The sequence below is a fragment of the Mastigoproctus giganteus genome, chromosome 13 (genome assembly GCF_048544385.1).
Source record: "Mastigoproctus giganteus isolate SK-2022 chromosome 13, ASM4854438v1, whole genome shotgun sequence".
NCBI classification, from domain to species: domain Eukaryota; kingdom Metazoa; phylum Arthropoda; class Arachnida; order Uropygi; family Thelyphonidae; genus Mastigoproctus; species Mastigoproctus giganteus.
In genome coordinates, this window is record NC_143587.1 from 52,086,742 (window position 1) to 52,099,868 (window position 13,127).

Here is a 13,127-nt window from a genome sequence, read left to right on the forward strand (position 1 = left end):
TACTCACCAGATGTGAGCCGCCTGGGGTTGTATGAACATGTAGTCAAAACCAATTTGTAAAAGAACTATAACGGTTATTTCTATAATCTTACATAAGTTCAATATGCACCCCTCGTGTCAGACATCAATCCTGTAGGTTAATTCATCGGAGATCTCTTGTAGCATATCAACGTGGATATTTGAAAACGGCAGCCACGTTGCGTTTCTGCGAGGAAGAGGTGATATAAACACGAGGTTCTTGATGTATCCCCACAAGAAGCATGGCGTGATATCTCGTTGTTACCGAGTAATAAATTTTTAAGTGTTCAGTTGTTTTTTAATTAATCGCCCTGTATTTTAATATTAGTAACTGTAATGATTCTACTGATGCAGTTCTCAGCTTTCGCACCGTTATGTAGGGACTGTGTGCCGTGGGTGAGAAGTTTCTAAATAAAAAAATAATCACTCAGGATGAGTGATTATTTATTTATAAAGCATAAAGTCTGCCAGCGTTCACAACAATTTAACCATTCATTTAAATTTAATGGTATGTTATCCACTTCCCCCCCGCCCAAAGGAATGAGTTACACGAGAATGATAATTTTAAAAATCAAAGTGAAAAGATTAAAGTTTCTCCACTCGGTATTTTTCCCATTTTCTTTTTTGCACCGAAAGACACGAAGCAGGGTATTACACCACAACAATTCCAAGTTTCTACAGTTTTGCTAAGTTGCTGCAAAAGAGCAAATATACATGCGCGACCAAACATACAAAAAATGCATGCACAGAAACTTACATTTTCGCCTGTAGAAAATATTCCATAAGGCAAATTCTGGATTGGAGGAGTTATTCAGGGAGGGGAATGCCAGAGGTGTATTCAACTCTGGCAGTAAGCTAGATAATCTTGTAATAACTGAGAATAAAGTGGAGGAGAAATTGTTGAAGATAAGCGCAAGAAAGGCACCTGGGGTGGATGGAATCTATCCAGTTATATTAAAGGAGGCGGCAAAGGAAGTAAGCAAATCCTTAGCCATAATTATGTAAGCTACCCTGGACTCATGGGAGGTACCCATGAACTGGAGATGTGTAAATTTGACCCCAGTCAACAAAGGGAGACACAGGTAATTACAGACCTGTTAGTTTAACTTCTGTTCCAAGGAAATTAATGGAGGCACTGGTTAAAGAAGTATTGCAGGATCATCTAGACAAGACTTCGGTTATAGCTCGGACACAGCATGGGTTTCTTAAGGGGAAGTCTTGCCTGACCAATTTTATTGGATACTATGACGTAGTCACAAAGGAACAGGATGCAAAGAATAACTTTGATATCATATATTTGGATCTTAGAAAAGCCTTTGATACTGTTGCACATGAAGACTGCTGCACAAATTGGAGCATTGTGGCCTTGGAGGCAAATTGCTGCTATGGATAAAGGGATGGTTGAGTGGGAGAAGACAGAGAGTGGTAATCAATGGACACTGCTCTTCGTGGACTAATGTTATTAGTGGAGTCCCCCAGGGTTCAGCATTGGGTCCATTGTTGTTTTCTGTATTTATAAATGATATTGATGATGGTATATCAGGCTTAATGTCCAAGTTTTCAGACAATACAAAGGTTGGCTGGGTTGTTAATGACACTAATAACAGTACACTGCTGCAACAGGATCTAGAAAAGTTGAGCAGATGGGCTGGGAGGTGGCAAATGAAGTTTAACATTGACAAATGTAAAGTACTACATGTGGGAAGCAGTAATCCCAGAGTAATGTGTCAACTCTATGGTACCACACTGACAGTGGTAGAGAATGAAAAGGACCTGGAGGTAATTGTGCAGGCAGATGTGAAGTTTTCTGAGCAGTGCAGACGGTCTGCAAGAGTAGCTAATGGTGTCTTGTCAATGATATACAGGAATTTTTCTAGCAGGGATAAGGAGGTGATTATCCCCTTGTATAAGGCAATGGTCAGGCCACACCTTGAGTACTGTATACAGGTCTGGAGGCCTCATTTTAAGATGGGTGTAGAGCTGTTGGAACGAGTACAGAGAAGGGCAACAAGATTAGTGAATGGAATGAAGGGTTGCTCTTACGAAGAAAGGCTTAAGTTTTGCAGATTACAGTGTCTGGAGACTAGGCACCCTCACCTGCAAGGTGATCTGATTGAGGTGTATAAAGCCTTGAATGGTTTGAGCATGATCAATGTGGATGGGATTCTTCCTCTTGCTCAGAATAATCGCCTGAGAGGGCATAAATTCAAATTGAGGAAAGATGGTTGTAGGATAGATGTGAGGAAGTTTTCCTTTAGCCAGCGGGTGGTTGATTGCTGGAACAAACTTCTATCTGACGTAGAAGTTGATAACTTAAATAGATTCAAGGCTGAACTTGACAAACATTTGGAGAGAGTGGATGGCTGAAATAAGGGTTTTTTTTTTTTTTTTTTTGCTATATAAACTTGCTTTCTTGTATCATGTGCCTTTGCTAATGCTAATACCATCCTGAACAAGGTAACTGTTGGAAGTGATCACAGAATGGTAAGATGCCCACTTGATATACATGTAAGAAAAAAAAGGAATAAACTGACTCTAGTAAATAATGTAAAGGTTTTTGAGATAACAGAAGAGGAGAAAAAGCAGTATGTACTAGAACTTAAGAACAAGTTTGAGCTTCTGCAGACTGCTCAGGACCAAGATATTGATGAGGAATATTACAACTTACTTTCTGTGATAAAGCCCAAGAAACCTAGAGGTAAAAAGAAATCCAGAGAAGAAAAAATTAGTCAAGAAACACTTGACATGATGAACCAGACGACAAATGAAGAGCAAGATTAACGCTGACAATGACAAAATTGAGTATACTGAGTTATGCAAAGCCATTAGAAAGAGACTCAGAAAGAAAGAGACATAAGATTTAACACAAGAAAAGTAGCAATGGTGTACTTATAAATAGCAGAGAAGGCATAATTCAAATAGCAGAAAACTACTATAGAGAATTATACAAGGAGCGAGGGAATGATGCAAGCAGTGGGGTCTCAAATTAGTCACATGTACTACATACCCGATATCCTTCCTGATGAGGTAGAACATGCGTTGAAGAAAATGAAGAATCAGGAAGCACTGGGGGGAAGATGTTACTGTAGAGTTATTAAAATTGGGAGGAAGAGACATGACACAAAAACTGGCAAGACTCTTCACAAAATGCATTAGAAAAGGTGTGACACCTAAGGAGTGGAATAATGCAATCATAGTTTTTCTCCATAAGAAAGGAGATAAATCAGAAATTGGAAATTATAGACCAGCTAGCTTGTTGTCCCACATCTACAAGTTGTTCACAAGGGTCATTACTAACAGATTAAAAAGAATACTTGATGAGAATCAACCGAAAGAGCAAGCTAGCTTTAGGACAGGATTCTCAACCATGGATCACCTTCACGTAATATCACAGCTAATGGAGAAAGCAAATGAATATAAAACACCATTATGTGTGGCATTTGTGGATTATGAAAAGGCATTTGACTCCATACAGCATAAGGCAATGTTTCGGGCACTGGAAAGACAAGACATAGATAGCCCATATATTATGATTTTGAAGAAAATATATGAGAATGCTACCTCCTTTATTAGACTGGACAAAGACAGTAGCAAATTTAAAATTGAGAAAGGAGTTCAACAAGGGGGAGACAATATCTCTGAAATTGTTTACTGTTGCCCTTGAGGAAGCTTTCAGAAGATTAGACTGGTTGAGGAAAGGAGTCAATGTGAATGAAAAGTACCTAAACCATTTATGATTTGCAGATGACATTGTGGTCATAAGCCACAATCCCAAAGAATTAGAGAAAATCTTAATCAGTTATGCAGAGTTAGTAAGGATTTTGGGCTAAAGATGAATATGGCTAAAACAAAAGTAATGATGAACAAGTATGCCACAGAAAGGGATTAATGATTGAAGGAGCAGTAATTCAAAAGGTGGAGTCATATACTTATCTGGGACAAGTCATTTAGCTGTAATAATGATAAATGGCTGGAAGTAAAGAGAAGAATAAATTTTGGATGGATAGCATTCAGTAAATATAGTCACATACTGAGGAACAATATTCCAATTTGTCTGGAAACGTAAAATAATGAACCAGTGTATACTCCCCACCGTGACTTATGGAAGTGAAACTTGGGCACTCACCAAAAGAATAGAAGAGAAGCTGAGAACTACACAGAGAAGAATGGAACAAATTATATTGGGAATCAGACTGTTAGATGAGAAGAGAAACACGTGGATTAGGCAGCAAACTCAAGTAAAGGCATTCTTATCAAAACTAAAGAACTAAAATGGTCTTGGGCAGGACACATAGCTCGAAGACATGATGACAGATGGACTAAGAAAATAACAGAATGGTACCCAAGAGGAGCTAGAAGAAAACATGAGACAACGACAGCAATGGACAGATGAAATTCATGAGTTTGTGGGTAGTAAATGGATGGCCATTGCACAAAACAGAAGGAACTGGAAAGTTGCTGGAGAGGCCTTCATTTTGCAGTGGATTGAAGATGACGATGTGTTCATTGTTATCAATTGCTTATCTTTTTTACTATTTTAAATTTTACAATCCAAAAAAAAAAAGAAAATGACAGTGAACAGATATTAATCAAACAAACTTCATATCTGTCAAGGTAAAGTGCTATATTTACTGTAATATTTATTTATTTATTAAAAATTTGAAATGTTTCAACCTCTTAGCAATTTTATTGGGTTTCTAACTTTTTTTAGTGTTTTGCTTACCAGACTGAACATTTTTTTAGTACTCTGCCCCTACCCTATTTTTCCCATGAGCCCTGTTGTTTTTAATATGTGAAATACCGTAATGTGGAGATTTTTGAGAACACACGCACGTTATAGCAGAACTGACTGTAGTCCATTTATTTATATCTAATCAGCAGACAGTATACAAAGTAAGTGATTATTGTGCCTTAAGTGCTGAAAACTGTGACAGTGACATCCTTGAGACATATTCCAATAAACTAGCAGCAAAATCACAGCTGTCTAGAGAAACCCTAAAGTATTTAACTATATACAGGTCTCCATAGCCAAGTGGTCAGGAGCGGAAGTGCAATAGCTCGCGCTCTTTGAGTAGACCGGGGGGTTCAAGCCTCTGACTACTAAATATAATCAATCTGCCACCCTGCACTGGACCAATGTGGCAGATAGATTATGTCCTATTTCCCTCACCATGACTAGTTGAGAGGGCCCCCACACACACATACATACATACATATATATATATAAAATATATATCAAACTGAGGTAGTATTGAAGACTGGTGTTGTATTCATTTATCTATTTTAATTAAATATTATAATATTATTTATTCAGTATTTTCAAAAACTGAAGACACAGTGACATCTGTGTGTAGCCTTGTACTTCACTAAAAGGAAAATACAGAAATTTTATTAAATGGCTAAGTGACAAATGAATATAATATTCATTTATGAATTTATTATTTATTGGTGAATATGAATAATGTAATAAATTCCTATGAATTTATTATATTATTCGTATTCAATAATGAAAAATCTTCTATTATGAAAAATGGATTTCATGAAAGAAGATTGATGGATTCAAAAAAATGGTCATTACTATTTTAATACAAGAAAAAATTTCTTTATTATGAATGAGTTTAACTATACAAGTAAAACATTCTACTTTGGTTCAATGACTTATTAAAGGTTAACCTATAAAGTAAGTTATACATTTAACTTATAAAGTAAACATTAACTTCTCCCAATGTATACATTTTCATGTTAAAATACAAAACAGTGTTGTTTATGTTTTAATGGGCTGAAATATAGCTTAACCTTACTAACATATATTTTAGTACATGTACTGGACAGTGAAGCAGCAGCTGGCTCATCATACAGTCAATGGTTGTAATGTTAATACAGGTGATCTCATGGCTTCAGGAACAATCAGTGGACCAGTAAGTATATTAGATTATATATTTTTTAACATTCCTTCAAAAACTAGTTGCAGAATTAACTTCATGAAATTAGAACCTCATGGTTTTGCTTAATCAAGAAATTGAAAATGTTTAATAAAGTAATTGTTAATGTTTATAAAGTAAATAGTGCCAATAAAAATGAGAATTAGAGGGAAACTACTCCATTGTGCTGGAGTAGTTTTAAACATTAACTTGTTAAATGCTTCAATATTTTATTTTAGAATACTTTTCTGTGTTATGTTTTGTGTGTGCGGCTCATTTTTAAGTATAAATTTAAAAGATAATTAAATTTATTAAAATAATTGATCAGAAATTGAGAAACAGTAATGCACTTAATACTTGAAAATTTCTTTCATTTGTAAAATTAAGATACAGGAACTCCCCGACTAAGGGTTGTGTTCCGTGGAACGCTATGTATGTCGGAATTTCCCCCATGCTTGTGTAACACTTGCAGCTGCTCTGTGAATCAAAAAATAAATGTTTGATGAACACGTAAATAGAATTATTTATTGTATTTATTCAATTTTTTATCTCATGCACAGGAAAAATTACAAAAGCGTGCAATTTTAAAAAAATTTCAAAGTTAAAAAATTAACAAAAAAGAGAGGAGACAGGCATAATGTCAATAAGTTTTACCTCTCGAGCATTGTTGCCAGAATCGGCGTCTTCAGCTGATAAGTACACTGCTGCGGAGGTTGAGGGCTGTGGAGATTTAGAAGGGGTTTGGCCTCTCAACCTTACGAAAGAACATATTAATGTATGGCTGGACGTTGGCTTTTTTCTTTTCATCATAGATTTATTTGTAGCAAGCAAGCATATCATTCACCCCTCATAACTTTTAAGAATCGTTCGCTGTCAGGATCCATCTTCTCAAACCTCGCCATTGCCGATGCAATTTCACGAAATGCCATTGCCATCTCTCTGGTGATGAAGCATCCCAGCTCCTCATTTGGTTCATCTTGAGCTTCGTCAACATTTTCTTCTTTCACTATCGCTGCCTGCAAGTCAGTACGTTCTTCATTAGGTAATTCCTTCTCTTCTTCCTCTATTAACTCCTCCACGTCTTTGATATCAACCTCCAACTGAAGTAGCTCTGCAACCTTTACAATCTTATCTGTAACCTCTTCATATGATTCATCTTTGTCAAATCCTTCAAAGCCTTTTATGTGCCATGGGCATATTTTCTTCCATGCGCCATTTAAATAACTTTTAGTAATTTCGCCCAGGCCTTATTAATGTTTAAGATGCCACGGTAAATATTGTAAGATTTCCAAAAGTCTCTTAACGTAAAATTTTTCTCATCGTCTACCGTAGATGATGCCTGAGCAAATGTTCCTCCATTTGTTGTCATTGATGGGATTCAAACTTGGACTTCTCCAAATGAGTGACACATGGTTAAACCACTTTACTTTCATGAAGGACATCTGTATTAATGAATGTGTAAAAAGAACTACACTTAAAAAAATTGATATAAGAATAATTTTCACCATTTCTTTTTATATGCTATATAAGCTTACTTTCTTGCATCATGTGCCTATGCTAATATGTTGGGCAAACAACTTGTGTAGTCGAGACCTGCTAATTTTTGTAAAATCGGACAAATGCTAACTTATTGTGATTTTCTCTTGTAGATTATCTGTGTCATCATTTTGAATTTAAAATCAATGGTGTGAATTTAAACCAATAAAATTAGAGTGATAAATAGAATGTATAAGCTATTAAGAAATATTATAGGGATATTAACTAGAAATATTATATTCGCTTACCTGAGATTTTTTTCAGGTAAGCGAATATAATATTTCTAATTACATTTTACCCGGATGACTGCATCCGGGTAAAATGTAATTAGAATAGTATTGAAATAATTAACCTAGTATGAGGACGAAGCAATAAAAGCAAGCTTTCACCCTAAATCCATGCATGGTGAAATAATTAGAAGTATAAAGAAAGATGAATGCCCAAAGGTTGTGGGTGCTTTTCGTTTATACCATCTTCAAAGGAGAAGCAAACACGTGTCGAAGGCCATATATATATAGTTGTATTTCAAAAGCGTGGCGGGAGGGGGGTGTTTGAGTAGGCAAAATGAGAGAAGAAGGATAATTCCTGCCCCTTCCTATTTCACTAATAGTTTGGGGATTTGAAAATTTAGAGATTTAGAACAGTTAAAGGGTTTTTTTGGAGAGAGGATATGAAAGTTTCCACTCAGAAATCCAGGTGCATGACTAGCCATCCCCCTTAGTAGAGGTTCTGGATGGGGGGGGGGGAATGTTGTGTTTTGTTATTAAATTTGAACTTGTAGGATATTTGTTTTAGATCCCACTCCTCAGAAATTATTGGTCTATGTGTGTTTATTGATCTTATTGCTAGAGTCTCACTTGGTTTCTAACTTGAATTTTGTGTCTTGTTTATCTATTATGGTGTTTTCAAAAAAACCTTTAAGCTGTTCTAAATCACTAATTTTCAAATTCTCAAACTGTTAGTGAAATAAGAGGGGGGTGGAATTTTTCCTTCTACTATGTCTCAGGTAAGCAAATATAATATTTCTTAATAGCATATACATTCTATTTATCACTCTAATTTTATTGGTTTAAATTCACACCATTGATTTTAAATCAAAATGAGGATGCGGATCCTCTACAAGAGAAAATCATAATAAATTAGCATTTGTCCAATTTTATGAAAATTAAGGGATCTCGACTATACAAGTTGTCTGCCCAACATGTCTAATAACGTTACAAGACTATACGGTACCCATAATGTTTTTTATACAATGTCATTTATTTTTATAAAGAAAGTTATTCCTTCCTTGAAAATGGTTTTTAATTCTCTTTTATTAAGACACCTGATTCATATGGATCGCTATTAGAATTGTCATGGAAAGGAACCAAACCCTTAACACTTTTGGATGGTTCAAAAAGAACTTTTTTACAGGATGGAGATGAAGTTATAATTACAGGTAAGCAATCCTTTAATATTTTATGGACATTTATCATTCAATATATCGTTTAATTGTCATTTAATATCATTTATCATTCAATAACATGAAAGGGTAAAACCGAGTGATGGTTATGATTATATTTAAATATGATACATAGTTAATTAATCTTTCTGCTATTTTTTTAATGTTAGATTAGGCCATCTTGCTACTTTACTTCAATAAGAAAACCATAATATCCAGGGGAATTGGAAAGGTTTACTGGAAATATTTTTTCTTTACCATGTGTTGTCTTTATGATATTCAGGGATATGTTATTAGTATTAGTAATGGCCGCATGGTGTAAGAAAGCCTGTGGCTTATGCTGCACGAGCCAAAAAAAAAAAAAAAAAAAACTAATCATTAATAAAAGAAAAGGAAATTAAACCTATCATCCTATGCGTTTCCCTCACCCGAAGGTACTATCCAGATTTCCTTTGAATTTCCCCCAACTGTCAGCCTCTACCACCCATGTAGGCAACTTATTCCAGTAATTTATAACTGGCTGGCTAAAATAAAACTTCCTGCAGTCCAATCTAAACATCTCCTCCCTCCCGTACTTGAATTTATGTCCCCTAGTTCTAGCATCATTTATAATCTTGAAAATTTCATCCTCATTCATTTTACTGATGCCTCTCAGAGCCTTAAAACCTCAATCAAATCTCCTCGAAGGTGTCTAATTTCCAAACTGTGCAACCCACATATTCGAAGTCTTTCTTCATAAGAACGCCCTTTTGCCGATCTCACCAGACGAGTTACCCATCTTTGCACCCTTTCAAGAAGCTTGATGTCTTTCTTTAGGTGCGGTCTCCATACTTGAACACAGTATTCCAAGTGTGGTCTAACATAGGCCTTATATAATGGGATTATCACGTCCCTATCTCTACTTGCAGAAGTTCGATAGACCATCGATAGGACACCATGGGCCTTCCTTGCAACCTGTTTACAATGCTCAGAGAATTTCATGTCTGACCATATCGTAACACCCAAGTCCCTTTCCTCCAGTACTGGGTTTTATTTATTTGAACTATCTACTTGGAACTTATTTGAACTGTCTACCTCCATAACACTAGGGAAAAGTAATAGCAATACAGTGCAAGGAAGCCAGAGGCTTTTGCTGCACTGGTCGAAGGGGGGGGAAACAGGTAGATAAGCAAATACAAATTATTTGCTTCCCTTCTCACATAGGTAACTATCCAGTTGACTTTTGAATTTATTCAAACTGTCACACTCAAACTTTACAGAACTGTGTCATTTATGTGCTTTTGAGTCACTTCGATATTACATAAAAATGTGTGTTAAAAAGTTTAGTTGTTTATAAATTCTTTCACAATTTAAAAACCCCTGTATGATACTGATTAAATTGTCTTTCTATGCCTGCTGTAGATATTGGTTATCCTCCATTCGATAATATCACCATAGCTGCTTTCCATCCCTGTATTGCCATTAATAAAAAAATATTCTTATTCATATTTAATGCATAAACACACAATGTGTCATCAAAAGTTTTGGAACACTAATAAATAAGTACATTTTATCAGTAGCTGTGGTGTAAATGAAGCTGTCATGGGTAGAAATACAGTTGGCATACTACGTGGAAACAAGCTCAGGGAATTTGAATGTAGATAGCTGATGAGATGCCAATATAATGTCAATATAAAGGAAGAATTAAAAAGTGCACAGTTTTTTTTTTTTTTTTTTTACTATTTCTTGCCTTTTTCCAAGTATATTGAGCCTCCAAAGATTTCAGAACTCACTGGATTGGACTTCCTGACTTGAATTTGACATTGAGAAATTTGTGAAAAATTTTAATGATTAATATCTGTCAGTAAGCATTAATGTTACAAAATAGATGTGCACATATGGAAGTTTATGAACTTGTTAGTTTTATTATTTCAAAATGAGTTAATGAGTGATGAGTACAGCAGGCCCCCATTATAACGCCGTTCGCTTTACACTGATTCGCCATAATGCTATTCATATATTATAACCCGTATCTGACTATAACGCTGTCACAGATCACTATAACGCTCTTTTACAGATTGCATTTTTGGCATATTTAACGAAATCGTTTCATTTGATGGAGTCGATACCTTAAAAATGAATAGCAAAACAGCATTAAAATGTTTCCCACGCCGACTTGAGAATTTTCCCACGCTCAGTGAAATTTTCTCGCACGCTAATTTAATTGCAGTACAGTGACTTGTTACGTAGTTCCGATATTCGACATAATGCGTAACGGACCGGTTACTTGAACATTGTATCATAATTAATACAACCAACGCAGTTACATTTTCAAAGAGTTAATAATGGCCAATAAGAATGAAAAAGCAACAACGTCTAGGTGCAGTACGAAGACTATAAATGTAAGAAAAAGACTGAATTCGAAAATTAAATTAGACATTTCAAAGCGAATCGATTCCGGTCAAAGACAAGCAGATATGTGCCATAATTTAGGACTTGCAAGTTTAACTGTAAGAACAATTATAAAAAAAAATAAAGAATTAATTTTAGCAGCGGGAAAGATAGCTGTTCCACTGCAAGCAACTAGGGCTAGACCGGCTATTAGGAAAAAAAGAACTTGTTAAAATTATTGAAGAGGGGTATTATGTGTTATACTTCTCAACAAGTTTTTAACATAGATGAAGCAGGACTTTTGTGGAATCGAATGCCTAAAAGAAGTTTCATATTGAAAGAATAAAAAAACATGCCAGGTTTCAAAGCGGCGAAGGATCGGTTGACTTTATTGTTGGGTGGTAACGCTCGGGGAATTTAAAATTAATACCCCTTTTAGTTTATTTGGAAGAGGGCCGAAGTTCAACCCAAAATCGACACATTTTTCATGATTAAATTTATCAATTAAATTAAATCAATTTAGATCAATTAAATTCATGATTTTAATTGGAATTTTAAGTTTAATTTTGATACGTAAGTAGTTACCACATAATTATATACGTATGTAATGCAGAATATTTTATATGTACAAATATTTGAATATTAAATATTTTGACCGACATTTGTGCATCTTTTCACTACCATTTATTATTGATTAGGAAATATCCTATGGCACCGACCGCAACTCACAAATACATATGTTACCTTATGGGAATGCGGCGCTCGCTTAGCTTGGATTCACTTTACGCTCTGTTTTTCCGGAACGAGCGGAGGTCACCTGTATTATAAAACTATTTATATAATATCTGTCTATCTGTTACCTATTCATTGACGAAAAATAGTATATTTTCCAATATTTACAAGTAAGGGTTTTTTTTATTTTTTTATAGGATACTGTCAAGGAAATGGTTTTCGTGTTGGTTTTGGCACATGCAGTGGTAAAGTAATTCCTGCAAAACACTTATAATATTATCATTTTGGCAAATTTTGTTCTTTTGCTACAAAATTTAAATATGGAGTAAAAAGTAAAATTTAAATATAGAGTAAACTATATATATATATATAGAGAGAGTAAAAATAAATAAAGATGTTCTTCTATGAGTAAAATTCATTTGATTTTACCAGGTACAAAAACAACTTTCTGACCATCAATTTAGATATTTTATAGAAAATTATATTGGTCTGTAACCTTTTGCCTTAAGTGTATGAGGAAAAACAAACGAAATTGGAGAACAAGTTAATGATACGAAGTGAGATAAGATAAAATGTGTGTGAATGGTGACATTCATGGTTATTTTTCTGTGCAATATAAAACAGTTATTTGTGTACCAGGGAAATGAAACTGTTTATTAATTTCTCTAGTATTCTGTTCACATCAAAAGTTCATACTGAAATTTAAAACTGCTCTTATCACAAAACAATTAAATCTTTCACGTTATTTTTTCATCTCATGAGTGAACAGTACTTCACAACATTGACTGTTAGTTTCTACTATTGAGATTACATATTTGTTGTATAAGCAGAAACAATATATAAGGTGTGGCAATAATGTTTCCTGACTGGTACTGTTGCAGTCATGTTTGATGAGTTTGAAAAATAAACAGAAGTGTATATTGTACTTCAAACTTCTTCCAACAGATGGTGGTACAGAGATTGCCCAGTAGGCTGACAGGTTGCAAGTAACAACCAGTTGCATTAGTAGTGTTAATGTTCCATGTCAACGAAAGAATGTGAAGAAAAAATATAAACATATAAAATGTTAAAACCTATTTATGTTGATCAAACATGAAGTCATGCCAGCA

At 34.8% G+C, this 13,127-nt stretch overlaps 1 protein-coding gene across 1 annotated transcript in view; it reads left to right on the forward strand.

Moving 5' to 3' along the window:
• Faa (fumarylacetoacetate hydrolase) overlaps positions 1–12,292 on the forward strand; it is a 102,381-nt gene extending 90,089 nt beyond the window's left edge. Inside the window, exons 10-12 of the mRNA XM_090388054.1 lie at positions 5,835–5,936; positions 8,796–8,913; positions 12,216–12,292. Of these exons, the coding sequence (XP_090244180.1) occupies positions 5,835–5,936; positions 8,796–8,913; positions 12,216–12,292 (297 nt within the window). The remainder of the gene's footprint in view (positions 1–5,834; positions 5,937–8,795; positions 8,914–12,215) is intronic.
• Positions 12,293–13,127: the final 835 nt, after the last annotated feature.